The following is an 18,677-nucleotide window of genomic DNA, read 5'->3' on the forward strand; positions in this document are numbered from 1 at the left end:
TGAATTTGAGGTGTCAGTGTGACGCTGAGATGTCACTTGGCTTAGCGCTACAGCACATGAGGCAAATATACATATAGTCACATTTTAGAGATTATTCATGGTCTCCGACCACTTGAAAAAAATTGTGCTTTCTCCGGAATTTGATGTGCTGAAAATTGCACTCGCCCCCCGCTTATTTGCAAAATCAAACGTAAAAATGAAGTCCTTTGCAAATGTAAGGGCTACTTTTTCTTCTCAGTATTAAAAAAAAAATAAAGGCTTGAAAATAATTATGAGTTTTAGCTGTGTTACAGAGTGACAGCCTGCCGTTCTGCAGGTCGATAACGTAATCCTTGCTGATCTGGGGTGCGGGCATAGAAATTTTACTTATCATCTTTGACTATGTTAAGTTTCGTTTCCGGTTTTACATCCCACATCCACGAACTGCAAAGAACAGCTGGCAAGGTGTGACATGTACTACTTCGCTTCTGTGAGTTGATCTGTTACAAAGGCCTTTTTGGTAAGCAGGGTGAGAACTGGTGGCGTCCGAGTCAGCCACAGTTCACTCCGTCCTATTCGTTTTGGAAAAGGATTTACTTTGAACTCCAGTGGGTTTTAAAGACGGCCTTTAGACTCCAAACACCATGAGTTTTAAAGGAACCAGAGTTTCCATCGTCCGTGCTTTTTAGATTCAGTTTTGGGTTTTTGCTTGGGAGTTGAGTAAGTCTCCTGAGAGTAAGGCGAGTGTGCGACCTGAGTTTCCTCGAAAGGGTGGAGTTTCCTCAGAACTGGCTGGAGTTTGTCTTCTTGCTGCTTAAAATCTAGCTCCACACTAGAAAGAAAAGAGAGGGAAGAAGTTAGTGCTTGGTCTTTCCTATATAAAGAGCTCCCTTAGAGACAGCAGAATTTGGTGCCATCCCAGCAGGGTAATGATCATTCGGATGATGTTTATAATGCCATTTGACGGTTCAGTATTAAGCAATTGGCTATAATATGTTTTAGTGCTCCGTCACTGTGAACTATCTCAAAAAGTTTCATTTTCTTTGAAAAATAACTTATTTGCATTCATTGCCAACTTTTGAAGTTTTATTAATGTACACAGTTGGGGTGAAAGCATAGACTGTGTTTGTTGAAATGAGAAATGTGACACGTGAGTAACCCTTTTGCTTGTCCATAGACTGCACACTTGTGCTTCATGGGACAGAGAGGTAACCGAAGATATGAGTGTTCAGGGGTCATCTTAGTGCATGTACACCGGGTATTTGGAAGCTCTGTGCAACTTTTCACAAGGTCAGAGAAAACCATTTATCTCACCTGAAACAGTTGTAAAGTGAAGTGACCTTGGCTTCTGGTCTCCTTTGCAAAATCTCATCTGCCTAAAAAACTGGTAAGAGCCCAAATATCCAACATTGGAGAAAAGAGTGCGTTTTATCAAGCCAACACCATTGAATATCACTCAGTTGTTCGCAGAGATAGTTTTCCAGGCAAAAAGATAGATAGTGTTTGGTGAAAATAACAAAACTGTAATAACGTGGCTGAAGCCATAATGTGCAAACATGTAGCCATGGGGAAGGACATTTGCCAGTAGTGATAGGGTTTGTGTTAGAACGACAGGGTTAAAGCTGGTTTTCTTAAGTATATCTTGTGTCTTATGAAATTTCTCCTGAGAATGCTGCAGTTGGCCTAGAGTCCTCCCATCCGTTCATGGCTTTGGAAAGGACCATTGCTGACCCCCTAACTTTGGGTAGGACCCCCCTGCTCCAGTGTCACTCTTCTGTGATCAGCCCAGGAGCAATGGGCCTCGCCTCCCTTTTGGTTGCCTTGCCTGTACCCCTAGAATTTGAACCTGGGTGCTGCATCACGCCAGACCTCCGGACATGCCCACTCTGTGCTTCTTCCATTTCTGCTCTGGATGCCAGTCGAAATGTCAGTAGATTTCACTGAAGGCTCAGCAGTGATGATAATACATGAGCTCAACATTTTATATCCAGTGGAGCCGTAAACCACTTACAAACATGATATCCTATTGATTTAGAGAACCATTAATCCCAGCTACATTTTGACATTTTGAAAAGACAAAAACAGCAAAGCTGTATTATCTGGAGTTTTAAAAACAAGTTCAAGACCCATCTAATGGACCGTTTTATGCTTTAAATCCACTGTTCCATTTTTCTTATCATCAAAGACCGTATTAGTGAAAAAATTAAAAATATCGTCAGAGAAGTTTATGGCTAGTTCTCCCCCTGTTCCCAAAACAAAAATTATTTTTCCCCCCTCATTTCAAAGGGCCTCTTTGAGTTACGCTGCAGTTTATAGGAAATAGAATAAAACCCCGTGAACTCATGACTTGCTAATCTAGAACAGGGGATAATGTAGTCATGGTTCCTCTTGGGGACAGTTGTGAAAAGTGCAAATCTCAGGACATGCTGCCTTTGTGAAACACGAGCCTCAGTTATTGTTTCAGTAGGAAGAACAGGGATTTGCATCCTGGCTTTTTCATCTTATGCTGTGGAGCGGGGGGGTGGGGTGAGTGGGAGCTCAGATAAATCCCTTAACCTCTTTAAGGTTCGGTTTCCTTCACTTCAAGGGGTATAATAATTACTGCCCTGGTATCTTACTGAAAAATGGTAAGGATCCTCCCCACTCTCTCTCTCCTGAAAGAAGAGTTTCCTAAACTATAAGATACAATTCAGATATTATTTTCTCCTTATCATTTATTTGTTGGTCTCTAATTGTATAATTGGGACAAGAGCTAACAATGATTAAGAAATACCTATTCAAGAATTCTTCAGCTTGGACATTTAACAAGGAAAACAAGAACCTTGCCATTGAGTCTGTAAGATAGTATAGCATCCAATATGGTATTTTAGGTACAAAAGAGTAATTTTGTCAAGGTGCTTGGTTAGTATTGAAAGCATGTTCTCCAGGTCATAACCATCTCAATAGGCCCAGATAGGTTTTGTGTTACTAGATCAGAGGGTGATGTCCGGGTACCAGGCACTGCTGTGCCCTGCTGTCAGGTAGGAATAACATGGCTCTGTCCAGTGCTTTCCACTGGGGGGCTTTTCTCCTTTAGGGAGGAGCACACCAAGTCACCGGGGTCGATCGGAAGCAGACAGCCGGCTGGAGAGAGCAGTGTCCGAAGGTTAATCGTCTGGCCGACTCTAGCTGACACAGAGCAAAGGTCCCTTCAGTCTTAGCAGCCAAATGGCCAGAATAAAGCAGCACCTGCTGCCCTGGTCCGCACAGAGGACTTGGACAGAAGCCAGCGGTGGACAGTCGAGGGCACTTGGACTCTGTGCCCAGAGCCCCTCCCTGTTTAACACAGCGAGCTGTCCAGATAGGGCCTGGGAGTGGGGGATGGGGGGTGCTGCCTCGTGGAGAAGCGATGGCCCTCGATTTGGGCTTGCACCCTGATCGGAGGGACACGGGGGGCATGTTGGCGGGGGTTGGCTGCAGCTGCCCGGCAGACGGTGCATGTGGGCACCGTCACCATCTTCAGGGCTGTCGCTTTCTCCCCTGTCTGAAGGACGTGTCCTGGCCACTCCATGCCCCTCTGTCCCCAGGCCCACGTGACCTGCTTACTCTCTAGCACCTTCTGGAAGCTCCCCCACTCCGCTCCTTTCTTCCTTCTTGGCACTCATGACAGATGATTGCAGTTATCTCCGTATCATTTTGCCTCCGTCCCCCAAATGCAGCTGCTGTGACGGAGTGAGTATTGTCCCGTCTCTGCTCCCAGCACCTACAGCACGGCCTGAATTGCGGCAGTTGCCTACGTAATACTTACAGAATTAACGCCTGAGCTGTAAAAGACAAGTCCCGTCTCGGCTTTCGTCCCCATTGCGCTGAGCTGCTCTGTCTTGGTCGGTGATGTTGGCTGTGCCCCCTTGCTCTTCCTCCCACATCGAGCCCCCTCCTCACTGCCGGTAAACAGGGCTTCTCCCCCAGGCAGCGCTGTTGGACCCACTCCCGGTGGAATCTGTGGCCCGGCTCCCTTCCCTCAGAACTTAATCGAAGAAGATGCTGAAACTTCTGTCGTAAAACACACCAGGATCTGTTTGGAGCCTGCCTCCCCCGCTTCTACTCCTGGCTTCCCCTTTTCTGGAAGAGTCTGTGGTAAAATCTTAAGATGGGTGGGGTCAGCAGGGTGTGGCCAGTTGTGCACTTGGAACCCGGGAGTCTTTTGATTCCCTTTACACCTTTCCTGTGGGCTGGAGGCCCTGCTGTGGTTTTCTGCATGATGCTGCTTCTAAGCTCCGTCGAGGGCAGCGTACCTGCCCTGTGCGGTTTGGACCTGCCTTCCCAGAGCAGCTCCAGCTTAGAGACTTGCCCTCACTGCACAGGCAGACAGGAGTGTGTGTGTTCCAAGTCTGGCCTCTAGACCTTGTCCTCACCTCTTAGGACTCGGCTGGGGCTTGGCACAGCTTCCTGCAAGGTCCAGGGTCTCAGAGTCCGGCCGCACACGAGGCTGGAGGCTGTTGCTGGTACTGCCCGCCTCCTGCAGGCCAGATCTGGCGTTTGTAGCGCACCGTCGAGGGGACACACGCATCGCGTGGAACACTTGCACCTCCGAGGATAAGCAGCCTGGAAAATGTCCTGACTCTAGAGACTCCGAGCCTGAGTGTGAAGGGACTGGAGCCGGGCCAGCCTCCGCTACGCTGGCTGTTCTCTGCTTTAGTGCCTGAGGTACAACGCAGACTGCAGACTGTGCTGGGTGATCCAGAACGGCCCCAGGACTGCTGGGGCTGTTGACAAGATATAAATCCCCGGGAGCTATCATTATTTACGTTTTATCTCTCCTTCCCCTGCCTGCGTCCATCCAAACAAAATGCTTGTGTTGAGAGCTCCGTGGTAACTGAAGCCGTGCTGCCAGGCGTGCCACCGAGAGCCACTGGCCACATCTACGTGGCTCACGGTGATGAAGGATTAAAGCCACGGGCTGCAGGCTGCATTTTTTGGTTACTCTTTTTCTCTTGAAAATAGAAGTTTTATGTGTCGGGACCTTGCTTACAGAACTATTATTCTACATTTCCAAAGGAATAAAAATCTGCTCTGAACCTCAGGCTGCTCTGTCAGCTGGCACCAGCTTTATTTGCTTCCCGGCGTCTCTGCTGGGCTTTGTAGTAACACTTCTCCCCACGACTTCATGCGATTTTGCAGAGGAGCGTGGTCCCAGCATCTCCAGCGGATGCTCTGCTTGTCTGCTGCTCCTATAAATACCCGGGCCCTGCCACAGTTTCCTTAGCAAGCTGTCGCCAGCTCCTTGAGTTAATTGAAGGGGAAATGGATTTAGAACGTTCCTTTCTCCAGTCCCCTGGGTGTAGCAGTGAAGAGTTAAAAGCAGGTGAGTTCGGCTCCCAGGCACTTGTGTGTTTTCTGGACTGGAAGAAAACCCGAAATCTCTGATTTCTCCAACCTTGACAGTGTTGGCGGGGCTCAGTGGACTGCAGAGCGGAGGCCTCCGTTTTTAATTTTCTTTGAATCAGATCGCAGAGTCCCCGGTGCTCGCTGTGGCTCTGACTGACCCACGCTCTGCCACCGGGGATACATCATCCCACCTTCAGGGACCTGAGCTTCCCGGGCTGTGAAATGACAGTGGAGATGCACGCCCACCGCCAGGGGGCTCCATGGAGCCACCACGCCTGCACGGAAACTCAGGCAAACTCAGGGCAGCCAGCTCGCTGGGGCGTGCGATGGCTCTCACAGTGTCCTCAAAATGCAGTGCTTTATGTCCGGCTGGCTTCACGTCAGCGCCTTGGATGACACTGTTGTTCAGAAGAAGCTGAAAGTCAGGCTCCAAGTTACAGGCTGGGTTGTCTCCCTTGCAAGCCTGGTGAACCAGGCACATCTCTTTTTATTTACTTCTCAGCCTCAGTTTACATATGTGGTCCCGGCTGTGCCTTTAGGCAGTGGGAGAACCAGGACCCAAAATAGCCATCAGACTTCCCTGGACGCATCTCCGTGTGACTACTGAGGGGCCCCATCCATCCGGCATGTCCAGAATCAGATCGTTTCCCCAGCCTGCTGCTCTGTCTTCCCAAACTCAGCTGCCAAGCCGGGCACCTTGGCATCTAGCTGGACTCACCCTTCCCGCCTGCTTCCATCAGCTGGGTACCATGCAGCCGCCCTCAGCAATCTCCAGCGCCTTCCTCTGCCCCCAAAGAACTTAGGCAGTTTTCACTTTGGCCACTGAAACAGCCGTCCAGTGCTTCGTCTCTCCATCTCTCTCCTGCCCTAACGCGTTTTCCAAGTACCAGAGTTACCTTAGGAAAACCTGAAACTCCTTGACAGAACTTCCACTCATCCTTTAAACCGAGGGCACTTGTTGCCTCTTCCTTCTGTGGATTTTCTAGACTAACCACATGTGCCCGCCCCTCCGTCCTGTCCATACTCCTCTGGTCCACACTGCTTAGGGTCTCTGCACATTTTTATCAGAGCACTTCTGGCTCATGTTGGATCATAGCTACTTTTTCTCAGTTCTGTGAAATGCATCGAGGGATAGACCATGTTGAATTCAGCGGCATCTGTGATGCCGTTAATACAGTGAGAGACTCAGCACGTGACCTCTTTGTTTACTGAACTGAAACAAACTGATGAACCCGAATCCCCTCACGTCCAGTCTCAGCAGAATGCTGCCTCTGTTGTCTAGTTATAACTTATTCATCAAAACGAACATATGTACACAAAATATGTCCATATGTTATATACCTGTTGTGTATATATATGGAGCTTGTTCCAGTAGTTTCCAGTATTAATAATTTGAACATAGAAATGATTCTTCATAACTCTGAATGCTTCTTCCGCCACTCTTTCACACAGTAGGTGCCTAATCAAAGTTTACAGAGTCACTGTAAGATTTAAAATACCAAAAATAGATGGGTGTTCAATAATACTAATACCTGAACTATAAGATCTATCCCCTTTTCGTGATGGCCTATGGCAAGGAAGTTATGGTTATGGTTATAAAAAGCAAAACATTAGCCAGTTATCCTAGCTATAAAGTATATTCCAAAGCATCCAAAGTTATAGACAGTGACCTTTCTGAATACATCGTGGTACGTAGCCTGACCACGCGGGAGGACAGTCCTTCCTTTTATGCTTGACTGAAGCTCCATCCTCGGTATCTTTATTATCTGTGACTCCTCTGGAATACAAAGAGTGGTCTGGCACCCGGGCTTCATCTAAGTGCCCAAATTTGAGGGCTGGCCAGATGCACAGGGATCAGGGAACTGCGTTTGAGCCTCCTGTAATTTTGCGCCACAGAGAGGTTGAGGCAGAAAGACTCAAGCGCTGTTTATGACCTCCAACCATGATCATTTCTCGAGTAAGAAAGGGACCAGATCACTAACAGTGTCACATGTGTATTAAGCATATCTGATGTCATACTTCTAGCAAGCCATCAAGATCAGACATTATATTTAGAAGGGATGGATACTTATTAAATGTGGACTGCCAGTTCACTGCTGTCCCTGGCCTCAACAAAGAGCACACAATTATTTTTTTTAATCTTTGAGCAGGGACGTGCATTGTAACTGCAGTTAAAAGGAGAAAACACAGGACTCTCCAAAATTGTTTGTCGTGGGTCCTTCAGGTGCCAGGGCTGGAACACCCAGCCAGGTGACCTGAGTCCGGTCGGCTGAGATCTTGGCCGTGACCTTGTCTTCTGTTCTCATCTTGAGGGTGGACAACCTGTTGCCCAGAGAGGAATGACTTGAGGTCACAGTGCTTGAGCTAAAGTGCAGAGCAGCCCGGCCCCTCTGAGCCACCAGCCCAGAAGGCTGAGTTGCTGACGCTCTCAGGAGCTTCCCCTATTCTGACATGAGCAGAGAGAGAGAGGTTATGGAGCAGTGACAATTCTCAGTGCATAGGCCAGAAAGCCATGAGCTTCTTGTGCATGTCTTATGGTGTCACTGGTGACCTGTCTAAACCCCCGGGTTCCCTACCACACCTCCAGGGATGTGTTGTCTGTGGGATCAGTTCCTTCAAGGTGGCTGATGGGGCAGGAGAGTCAGCTGAGTGACTGCAGCAAACCCTAGGTGGTTTCTTTTGTCATTGAGTCCCCAAGGAATTTTACATGCTGAGGGCACCCAGGTAAGGACTGGATGCTGTATCCAGCTTGTAGAAAAATCTACATGGTTGTCTAAAAGTGAATGACACCGATTGGCTCATGACACTGACCATGTAACTCCTTCACAGTGTTTTGGACATAGGTGGCTACAAAATGTACATGGTTGTCTAAACGTGAATGACACTGACTTGCTCATGACACTGACAATGTAACTCCTTCACCCTGTTTTGGACATAGGTGACTACCTCGTTAATTTTGACTTCTGAGGGTCTTAAGAGGAGGGCTCTCAGTATAATTAACCTTTCTCTGCTGAATAATTTTTAACTAATTGCTTTACAAAGAATATGTTGAGGTGAGTAATCAGTTTTCACTTTTACAGCTGTCATCAGTTACACGTAGACTTTCTGATACTAAAGGTTAGTAAAAGGTCACTAAAGATGACTAAAACCTGATGCTTACATATTGGGCAAAAAGAAAGAATATATTTTTATAATTCTAATGGAATAGACAAAACTTGGATTATTGGTTTGGGGAATTTTCAAGGAGAATTTTCAGGTCCGTTAAGTCATTTTTTTTTCTAACGTTTAATTTACTTTATTAAAACATATTTCCTTACATCAGAACAACATCGCCTAACGTATTATCCTAGGAAATCCTTTCTGGCATCTTCCTCCCGCCCCATCAGTCACTGTAAATACTAGGAACAGAGCAGTAAGTATTAGACAAAAGCTAATTTCCTCCACATCCGCTCACGTTGGTAAAGAATTTAATATGCACAAGCGGTGGTGATGGGAAACAGGCCTGCAAAGGCCACTTCCACTAAGAGAGAATCACTAAGTGACAAAGGCAGCAAAGATTCCACTCCAAGTGGGCTCCGGACAGGCTAGACCTGGCCTGGCCACTTCCACTAAGAGAGAATCACTAAATGACAAAGGCAGCAAAGATTCCGCTCCAAGTGGGCTCCGGACAGGCTAGACCTGGCCTGGCCACTTCCACTAAGAGAGAATCACTAAATGACAAAGGCAGCAAAGATTCCGCTCCAAGTGGGCTCCGGACAGGCTAGACCTGGCCTGGCCACTTCCACTAAGAGAGAATCACTAAATGACAAAGGCAGCAAAGATTCCGCTCCAAGTGGGCTCTGGACAGGCTAGACCTGGCCCGGGTTCTGCATACAAATGCAATTACCTCTCTTAACAATAAGACTTCATTAGTTTCGAGGCGTCCAGTTCTGGTGGCTGTCCTGATTGCAGCTCCTTTTTTGCAATACTCTGGAATCAGTGACATTTCCATGCACATTTTTGTCTGGAATCTTTGCGGCCTTCTATTTTGTGTTCATATTGGTGATGCAGTGAATTTCTATTGATGATTTGAGAAAATGCAAACCATTAATTCTGTGAATTCCTTGTTCCATCTCATACCATTAGGGTGTTTTTCTCATCTTTCCTGAAACCCTCCAACCATTTTGGAAAGGACCTTGCAGAATTTGGGAGCTTCCTTGATAAACAGTTAAAAGATTTCGATGCACTGGAAAGTTCCCCAGCTGCTGTAAAGCTACATGCTTATGTGCCAGCAGCAAGGCATCCCCTTTCATCCTTGGAAATCCTCTGACTGTTTCTCCCCCTAATCCTTCCGGTTGTTTCCAACCCTCTAGCCTGGGGGGTTGGGGAGGTGTTCTACAGAACACATCTAAACCCTCCCCAAGATGCTACCCCTCCAAGATGGTCCTCTCTCCTCTGCGTCAGCTGTCCCCAGGTGGAACACCCTGGTTGCCTTTATCTCCCCGTCCTCTGCCTTTCTTCACCGTGTCTGTGGCCCACACCTTCAGTACAGAAGGTTCCCTGTTGTTATCACTCTGTTGTTAAAAGGTCTTACGGCAGGGGTTCTACGGGGTTGTCTTCAGCCAGATCACCGATTCCTCCCACCTCCCGGGGTGTGGGACCATGCCCCTCATCTCCTAGGAGTTTCATGAAAAATGCTTGCTGAGGAAATGCACAGAAGCACCAAATGGAAGGGACTCGGGTACTTTATCAAAACAGTTGTTTGAAATTTTATCTATCCTTGACCATCCATGGATCATATCAAAAGATGAAAATACAACATAGACAACAGGGCATCCTGCAAACTCCCTCCCTTTGGGGTGTTGAAAACAAAGTGATAGGCAGACGGGCAGTGTTCCCTTCCCTTGGGGGCCAAGTCCACTCACGGATTCACTGCATAATTATTAGTGTCACTTGAGGCTGGCTGTGGGTGGCCCTGATGATACAGAAAGGATGCAGCTGCGGGCAGTGTCCTCCTGAAGGGGACAGGTGTTTTAGGACTTGGAACTAATGGTAGGAATTCTAATACTTTACAGGAAGATTTAAATTCTGGTAAAGATTCTACTTAATTAGTCTGAATCATCATTATCATTATCTTTCAAAGCTCGCTTTCATTCCCCAAAGCCTTTGAACTGAGGTTAGCACAGGCTATCCTCATAAAAATGCACAAATTTGAATTCAAGCCATTTTGTTGTGGTATTATTTTACGAATTAACCACTTCAGTAAAGCAGGGAAATGGTATGTTGCATTGTTCCTTTTTGAAACAAAATCTGAACAAAGGATGAATCATCAGTTAGCGTGACTCATCAGATTAGTCTGACAAGAGACCTACTGAGATAGGGTGGATACAAAGGATTTCAACTGCTTATATTATATTAGTACTTTATCCTTCAAACATTTTCTGAAATAATTACAGCCTATTTTGACAGGAACTATGGATGATAAGCCAGAAAAGTTTTACTACAGAAAACTAAAACTTGTATCTCTTGTTATCTTGTTTCATGCTGAGATGGTCTTAAATTAGAATTTCACAATTGGTCCAGGTTAGGAAACAAAAACTGTAGTCATGTCAACCACCTCCAAATTCCCACTGATGGAAGATATCACTTTTGGTGCTTGGGTTTCAGTGTCTAGGAAGCAGGGCAATCCATTGCCCAAGGATGGTTGTTTTGGCTCTTTGTAAATCGATTTGCCAATACGGGAATGGATGTTATTTGGTTGAGAAATGCCTTGTGGATGCCCAAACTTTTATCTCCATGTAGACTTTCTTCTGAAGTTCTCAGATCCATTCCTTTCGTAATTGTAGATCACTGACTCATGGGATTTCAGAGCTAGAAAGGACCTACCTGGTCCCTTCCTTCAATCATGCAGGACTTGGAGGTCTAATGGACACCCCTCCAAAGACAGAGGATGGCAGCTCAGCCCTAACCTCTGGGGAACCCCCTATCTGAACATCAGTCCCAGGCAGGCTGATTTTCACAACCTTTTGTTTGTGGTCCTGGGGGCCCTTTTTCCATGAAATTGCTTCAAGATCTTTTGTCCCTTTGATTTTTTTTTTTCTATGACAGACTTATTGTTTTACAGAGAAATATGTACTGCCACCCATGGCAAAGGCACACATTTATTCAAGGGCTTGCGTTGCTAGAACGACAGGGAGCCGTGTCTTGGACACGGCCCCCTTTGCATGTCCCTAGGCCAAGTGTTACTGGCAACGTGGTGGATTCTTACACCGCTCGGAGAGGGTCCTTGGGTTTTGGGTGAAAAGCAGTGTTTAAATGCAAGGTGGGAGGGATCAAATTCATTGACCTCCAGGGCTCTCTGCCTGCCAGCAAACAGGTATGACAAATGACAACATGTGGAAACTGGCAGCTCTGATGGCCCCTCATGTTCGCCCAGGCTCTGGGACAGCCACAGGCCTTTGGCATTTTAAAATGTCTATTTTGAAACTCCTTCAACCTATTCAGTTCTGAGGTGCTGCGGGCATCCTCTGGGAAAGACCCAGAAGAGTGGCCGAGATGGTGGTACAGGGACTCTTAGAACATTCCTGAAGTCTAGGGTGCAGGCCCTGGTACCTGAGAGCCTGGGTGCCGAGCCAGGCATAGAACCAACTGCAGGGACTCCGAGCTTGAACTCATCCCCTTCTGATGGGATCGTCTCTGCAGAGGTGTTTGCAGGAATTGATGGAGGATTTGTTGCGACGTCATCCATGAAAAGAGATGCACTTAAATCATAAAGCCTTTTGGGCTTCCCTGGTGGCGCAGTGGTTGAGAGTCCGCCTGCCGATGCAGGGGACACGGGTTCCTGCCCCGGTCCGGGAAGATCCCACATGCCACGGAGCGGCTGGGCCCGTGAGCCATGGCTGCTGAGCCTGCGCGTCTGGAGCCTGTGCTCCGCAACGGGAGAGGCCACAACCGTGAGAGGCCCGCGTACCGCAAAAAAAAAAAAAAAAAAAAAAAAGCCTTTGCAATTTGGACACTCCCTCTGGCTCACCTCTGAGATGTTCTGGCTGCCCATTTGCACTGCTACAGGGTCACCTGGACAGGTGATTTCTTCTACCCAAGGCCTGTTGTGTTCTGGATGCTTTTCTATCAAAGAAACCTCTATCCTTCATGAAGCATTTGACATTTGAGGATTGAATCACAGGGCTGACTGTGCACTGAGAAATCATCTGGGTGGATGATATCTGCTCTACACTCCCCATTCTTTTTTGGCAGAAGGGAACCCCAAGGGAAATTACCTATCTGGAGGTATCAACAACTGCCAGCCACCACTCTCTTGTACCAGTCTTTGGTTTTCTGATGGGATTATAAAAGCCCCCTTCACCGAGGTGCTGGAGTAGCCACCACCGTCGTGCCCCCCATGATGGAACTGCCGCCCATGCGGGGCTGGGTGCTCCTGGCACACGGGCTGCTCTGTTGTGGATCCCTGACCCTCTGTCCTCACTTCTCCAGCTGTGTGCTCACCAGGGGATGCTGGGTTTGGATCTGTTTATGCCGTTTGTACTCAGCATTGAAACGATGTGATTTATTTGAGTGTTACATAAGCCCATGAGATACACTGGAGGCAAGAGAGAATTATTTCTGTGGGTTAGATGTTTTGGACAGAGGAGCTCGCTACGAAGTACTGAGTGTGGCAAAGGGAGGGGCAAATCGGCGTCCAGAAGGACCCTGAAATCAGGTTCTGTCACAAGACGGTGTTCTACCTCAGGAGAATGGGTGTGGTTCGTGGCAGATACCTTGGAAGTCCAGTGGGGGTGACCACGGGCACAGAAGACATCTGGGCCTCACCTCAAAAGACTGGCATAACTTAAAACCATGTACATTGTAAGACGGTTATAGGATTCAGAGTCAAATAACATGTTTACGTTTATGATTTCTCTTTTGACTCGTGTTTCAATTAGTGAACCAGAAGCGAGCTTTCTTTCCTCTTATTTGTGTGCTCAGAAAACTCTTGATAATGTCAATAACCAACGTCAAGAGTAACTGTTAAATTTTAACAGTTCTAATTTTAAACTATATCCTATATAAAGTGATAGGAAAACTGGGAAACAGAATTTGACGAATATATAGGTTCAACTCGGTAGTAATATAGAGACCTCTGTTTGAATTCACAGCAGGAAGACTGCTTTTGGGGGCGGTGGGAGTCCAGCTGAAATGTTACCATTAAGCCTTCCGAGTAACTTCTCTTTGCAGCCGAAGTTGGGGTGTTGGGAAGTTTTTGTTGCTGTTACCACTCTGACGGGGGGATTTTAAAACACTTTCCCGAAAGAGCGATCTAAAACTCCACTTCTTCTCTAGTGCCGCCTCTCCCGGGATGCCCTGTTCACTTAGAGAGGGGGCTTACTTACTGTAGGGTGCCATGGCTGTAGAGGCCCCCACTGTACACAGTTCCTGAAGAGGCACAGTCCCTGCCGTCACATCTTTGATGACAAGGTCTCTATGAAGAGACACGCATCGTTTCCCCAGTTTGCAGGAGATGAGCAGAGTGGTCGCAGTGACTCAGTCCCTCTACTGGTGAGTGAGTCTTACTAAATTTTGTCAAATTCTTGTGGTGCTGGAACTCCCAGTTCTTATGATAAATGAGCCAGTGGCCTGTGTACTGGGATTCACACAGATCGCTGGGTGAGCCACGTCTAAACAGTAACACTCAAGGCTAATTCCTGTCCTTCACAGACTGTTCAGTCACTTTTAACTCTTTAAACTTCAATCACTCTTTAACACTTTTAACTTTTTAAAAAGTGATTTAAGTTCAATCACTTTTTTTTTTAAACGTAAGTTACTTCTGGATTTAGAGCTACATTTATGTAAATTACTTCACTTTACATTGGAGAGTGTGCTAATAAGTTCTTCTTTCAGTCACCCACAAAGTGTTAAGTGGGTTTACATCATCAGGCTCACTCTTCGCAACTTCTTTGGAAATCTGGGTTCCCTTCGACTCTATAGCATTGGAGACTGGAGGAGTTTTAGCTTCCAGAGTAGCAAAAGCTAAAGGGTGAGGATATTTATGCCAGGAGCTCTCAGTTCTTCATTTCTTTTCCTAATTGACTGGTTTAGTGCAAGCAATTTTTTTTCTTTGAAAGCGTTTTATTTTACGTCACTTACATCCCTTCACTGTTGATTCAAAATTGTTTCCCATAATATGGGTGTAGTAAAAAGATTCCCACCGACTAAACTTCTCTGATAAGTCTGTATTTGGAGTGCTTGACGTTTCTTGCCTGGGTGCTTGATTTTCACCTCCTTGTTAATATTGAGCAATCAGGCGTCTTGGCCTGCTGGGCCAGGGCTGCTGTAGGGGACCCGGGTCCCTCTGGGTAGCCAGGAGGCCTTAGCAGTTTGTGTGCCTTTTACTAGATCGTAACCAGGCCATGGTTCCTGCAAGGCAGGCTTTCTCAGTCTTGGCACAGTTGACAGTTTGTATGGGCTGACTCTTTGTCGTGGAGGGCTGTCCTAGGCATCATAGGATGTTAGCAGCATCCCTGGCCTCTACCTGGTAGATGCACTAGCACTTCTCCAGTTGTGACAGCTGAAAGCATCTCCCTCCATTCTTGCCAAATGTGCCCCGGGAGGCAAAATCTCCCTGGGTTGAGAACCTCTGCAGGATGGACTTTGCTACGGTGGTACCGGAGCTCGTGTCTGCCCTGTGGTTTCTTCTGCTGCAACCACACCAGTCACCAGGTGACCCAACTCTACTTGTAAAGAACCTGGGGCCCAGTCTGGGATGCTCCGTCTGGATTGGAGATGTGATGGACTCAAGACTGTGTGGACTCAAGCTTTTTGCCATCGTTAAGACATTTATACCCTCTCCCTGTCTCTGCCTTCTTGATAGGAGGGTGGTAACTTTGAAGATCTCTTTAGAAGGTGTTTTTTGCTTGAGATTGGCGTTCCTTTGTACAGTTTTAGATATAAAACTGTGCAGCTTTTTTTTGTTGTTGATAATTTGGCAAATCAAGTAAAATTGTTCTTCAGGCTTAATTTAAAAAAATGAACTAAATCATAACATCTCTTACTGCTCTCATCTTTTGCTTACGAAAATTATATTTCCAAAAAGAAAAAAAAAAGACAGTAACCTCTCTGAAGGTCATGACCATGTCTTAAAATCCTAAATTATTGCCAAAAGCCTTACATGCTTTTTGCTTGTTGAACATTTCTGCTGTATTCTTGTCAACGTGAGTAATCTAAACGCACTTCAAATTGAAAAACAGGAAGACCAGCCATAGGGCTCTAGACAGGGACTTATGCCCCAAGGGACATAAGTGCCACAACCCTGGTGATTCCCCAGGAAATAAACTGCACATTGGGTTTTTCTGTGGTATTCCTAGCACATACAGTGTGGTTTGCAGCCTTTGATCTATACCATCTGAAGGGCTTATATTTCACAGCCGTTACGGAACACACAGTACAGTGCCCATGGCTGTCGATTCTGAGGGAGCAAGCCATCAAACTTACACCGATTTTGGAAACACTGCTAAGATACATTTGGCAGATACGTGGGTTCCAGCTCTCCCTCATCCCATGATTCTGTATGTGAGGCTGAGTATTTAGAAGCAGCCTAGAATTATGGTCAGGAAAGGTTCTTTACTTTTTGTCTGATATAATCACCCCAGCATGATCCCAGATGATTCTTGCATTCGTGGGTAAACATCATTTGTCACTCATAATAACAAAGTGGGAAGAGGAGAACATTGACATACCTATAGATAATACATGCACTGTTCCTGCATGTGTCACAATTAGCTGTGTCTTGCCCAGTCCGATATGAAAGCCTACAAGATAAGAACAGGAGAGCATTACACGTGGTGGCTGCTGGCCGCTGGCTTTTCTGGAGCACACGGCTCCCATCAGATTCTTTCCCAATGCCATTGCTCGTTAGGGTAATAGAGATCGATCCGTGTGTTTCCCAGTTTGCTCCTGTCTCTGCATTTATTGTATACAACCAATGCAACCTCTATAGCTGATACGTAAATTAAATCTGGGATGCGAACATAAACTACGGGATGAAGTAAATAATCTGATTTTGTTATAAGCAAAGGGAATTTGGGATGTTTCAGTACAGCTTGATATTTATGGTGTTTAAACGAAACTTTGATGGGAAACCAACCCCAGACCTTCTGACTTGTTTCTGCCCCCACCACCCCTTGGCCTGCGAGAGGAGGGGTCTGCACACTGGGGCCCTCAGGCGAATCCCACTCTGAGCCAGCAAGCTAAGATTGAATTTTACTTTCATAAATGGTTGAAAGAGATTGAAAGAATAAGAATATTTGGAACACGTGAAAACTAATGAAATTAAGTTTTCAGTGTCCGTAAATAAAGTTTTAAGTTTTGATAATAAAGAATAGTGAACATTTTTACGTTAGTAGCTACACTACTCTTGGTCTGCAAATCCCAGGATACTCACTCTCTAGCTCTTTAGAGAAAAAAATTTGCTGACCTGTGTGGTAAGAGTATCGTGCTGCATTGTCAATGCCTTCTGACACCGTCCCTGGCTACATTCTCTGGTGAGTTCTGTCAGCCCTGTGAGACTAGACATTTTTAGGAGGAGAGGTAGGGGTGCTGATTCTCTTCCCATTAACAGAAATAACCTTAGAGTATTTTTTGGAGTATATTCTGGAAGGTTGTATAGACTTAAAGGTTTGATGAGAGGATTTTCTTGAATCTTCCTCAGCCCAGTCACCCCAAGAAGCTAGTTTTGGGGAGCTTTCATTATGTTTCTCCTACCACTCTGGCTGGCCTTCCCTCTCTGATATTTTTAACGTGCAGGCATATTTTATTCTGAATATTACTTTGTGCTAAGGGACAAACATGATAACCAGAATCTGTTAAATTAGTGGCAGAAAAAAAGCTTCCATCTGAATTGGCTTATACATACTTTGGGGGCACATTTACGTTTGGAGAGTGACTCAACATAATAATAGTGCTCAGAAGGTTTTCTGTCAACATGGATAGTCGATATTTTATCACCTTCCCTATGTAAACTTCTCTTGCACGCGTCATGGATTTTGAATTGAAATTAACTTTTGTTTTCCTCATTATATTTGGTGTTGCATAAACATTTGACAAAAGGATTTTCCTCTCCGTGCCATGTTGTCGCAGTGAGCTTTGGTGAACTCGGACTTGACCTTTGAGTTCTGTGCATTTCATTTGTTAATCGAGTGACAATATTCTGTCCTAAAGTGTCGCCAGTCAGTGCCTGCGGCCCATGATATTCGAGCCAGAATTGGAATCACCCTGTGGCTGCGTTTGTGTTGACCTCTGTCCCCCATATTGGACGCCTTTGGATGCCCACTTGGGGACTTTTCCTCTCCCCTGAGCTTTGTCAGGAGGAGAGCAGGGAAGAGCTTGTGCATCACACCTTCCTCTTTCCTTAGCCCTTTCCTCCTGATGACAAGCCCCAAGGGTACATTCCTCCTGAACCTTCCTCCCTGGCTCCAGATTTGTTCAACCCATACCAAGAGTCCTCTGTGTTAGACACTGACCTCCATTCTCCCATGCCTTATTATATATAAAAGGCCTTTCTCCATCCCACTGATTTTACTGGAGCTCTGTCCTAAGCTCATGTCTGACCGTGGTCATTTTGTATGGTAAAATAAGCACGGTACTTGAGCACAAGTGCTGGCAATGACGTGTTTGCTGCAGGACGTGCTGTCCCGCTGTTAGGCTGGGCTGCAGACAAGGGACAGCTCCTCTGTGTGTTGCATTGGTGTGTATTAAGCACCAGCCAGCGAAGAGGATATGTATTAGTTTTCTGTATGTGCTGGTCACCTTCTAAAGTTTAGGCTTTTAAAAGAAAACAGACGAAATCAAGGGCATTTCCTAACCTTTATTTGAGGGGCGTGCTTACTGGACTCTAAGGAAAATCCGACTTCCGTGCTTGCAGAACTTTCCTGCTCGAGACCTCAGGAAGAATCTGCATCAGTTCTCATCGACACCAACACCCCTTCCTTGCCCAGGAGCATGGAGTTCCCAAGTGTCTCACTTACATCAGAGCCTGGAGTCCTCGAATTAATTACGCTACCTCATTTTACAGAGGAGAATATAGCAACACTTCAGGTCTGGGATCTCATTATTCTTAGACCCCAGGCTTCTGATGCTCCGTGATGCCCTGCTCGAACCTTGGGACCTGTGTTCTGCACTTTGTATAATTGCCACCTTGGGATAGTCAATGAGTCCAGCACTGACAGGACAAAGGCTTCAGGCACCTAAAACGCACAAGAGAACTCTCTTCCAGGACCTTGGGGTTCTTCAGTTATAAACTGCTCTTTTTAAAGCCCTTTCTGAACAGACTGTTCTTATCACTTGGTAAAAAGCGTGCATTT

At 46.2% G+C, this 18,677-nt stretch overlaps 2 protein-coding genes across 12 annotated transcripts in view; one reads left to right on the plus strand and one right to left on the minus strand.

The window, feature by feature from the left end:
• DOCK1 (dedicator of cytokinesis 1) overlaps nt 1–18,677 on the plus strand; it is a gene marked incomplete at both ends in the record, with an annotated part of 536,109 nt that overhangs the window by 222,365 nt on the left and 295,067 nt on the right. The window lies entirely within an intron of this gene.
• Nucleotides 631–18,677, minus strand: part of INSYN2A (inhibitory synaptic factor 2A) — a gene marked incomplete at its 3' end in the record, with an annotated part of 36,879 nt that continues 18,832 nt past the window's right edge. The window contains exons 2-3 of the mRNA XM_079700876.1: nt 16,056–16,127; nt 631–811 (exon numbers count right to left, since the gene is read on the minus strand). Of these exons, the coding sequence (XP_079557002.1) occupies nt 631–811; nt 16,056–16,127 (253 nt within the window). The remainder of the gene's footprint in view (nt 812–16,055; nt 16,128–18,677) is intronic.

This window comes from Hyperoodon ampullatus, assembly GCF_949752795.1.
Source record: "Hyperoodon ampullatus genome assembly, chromosome: 1".
Classification (NCBI taxonomy): Eukaryota; Metazoa; Chordata; class Mammalia; order Artiodactyla; family Ziphiidae; genus Hyperoodon; species Hyperoodon ampullatus.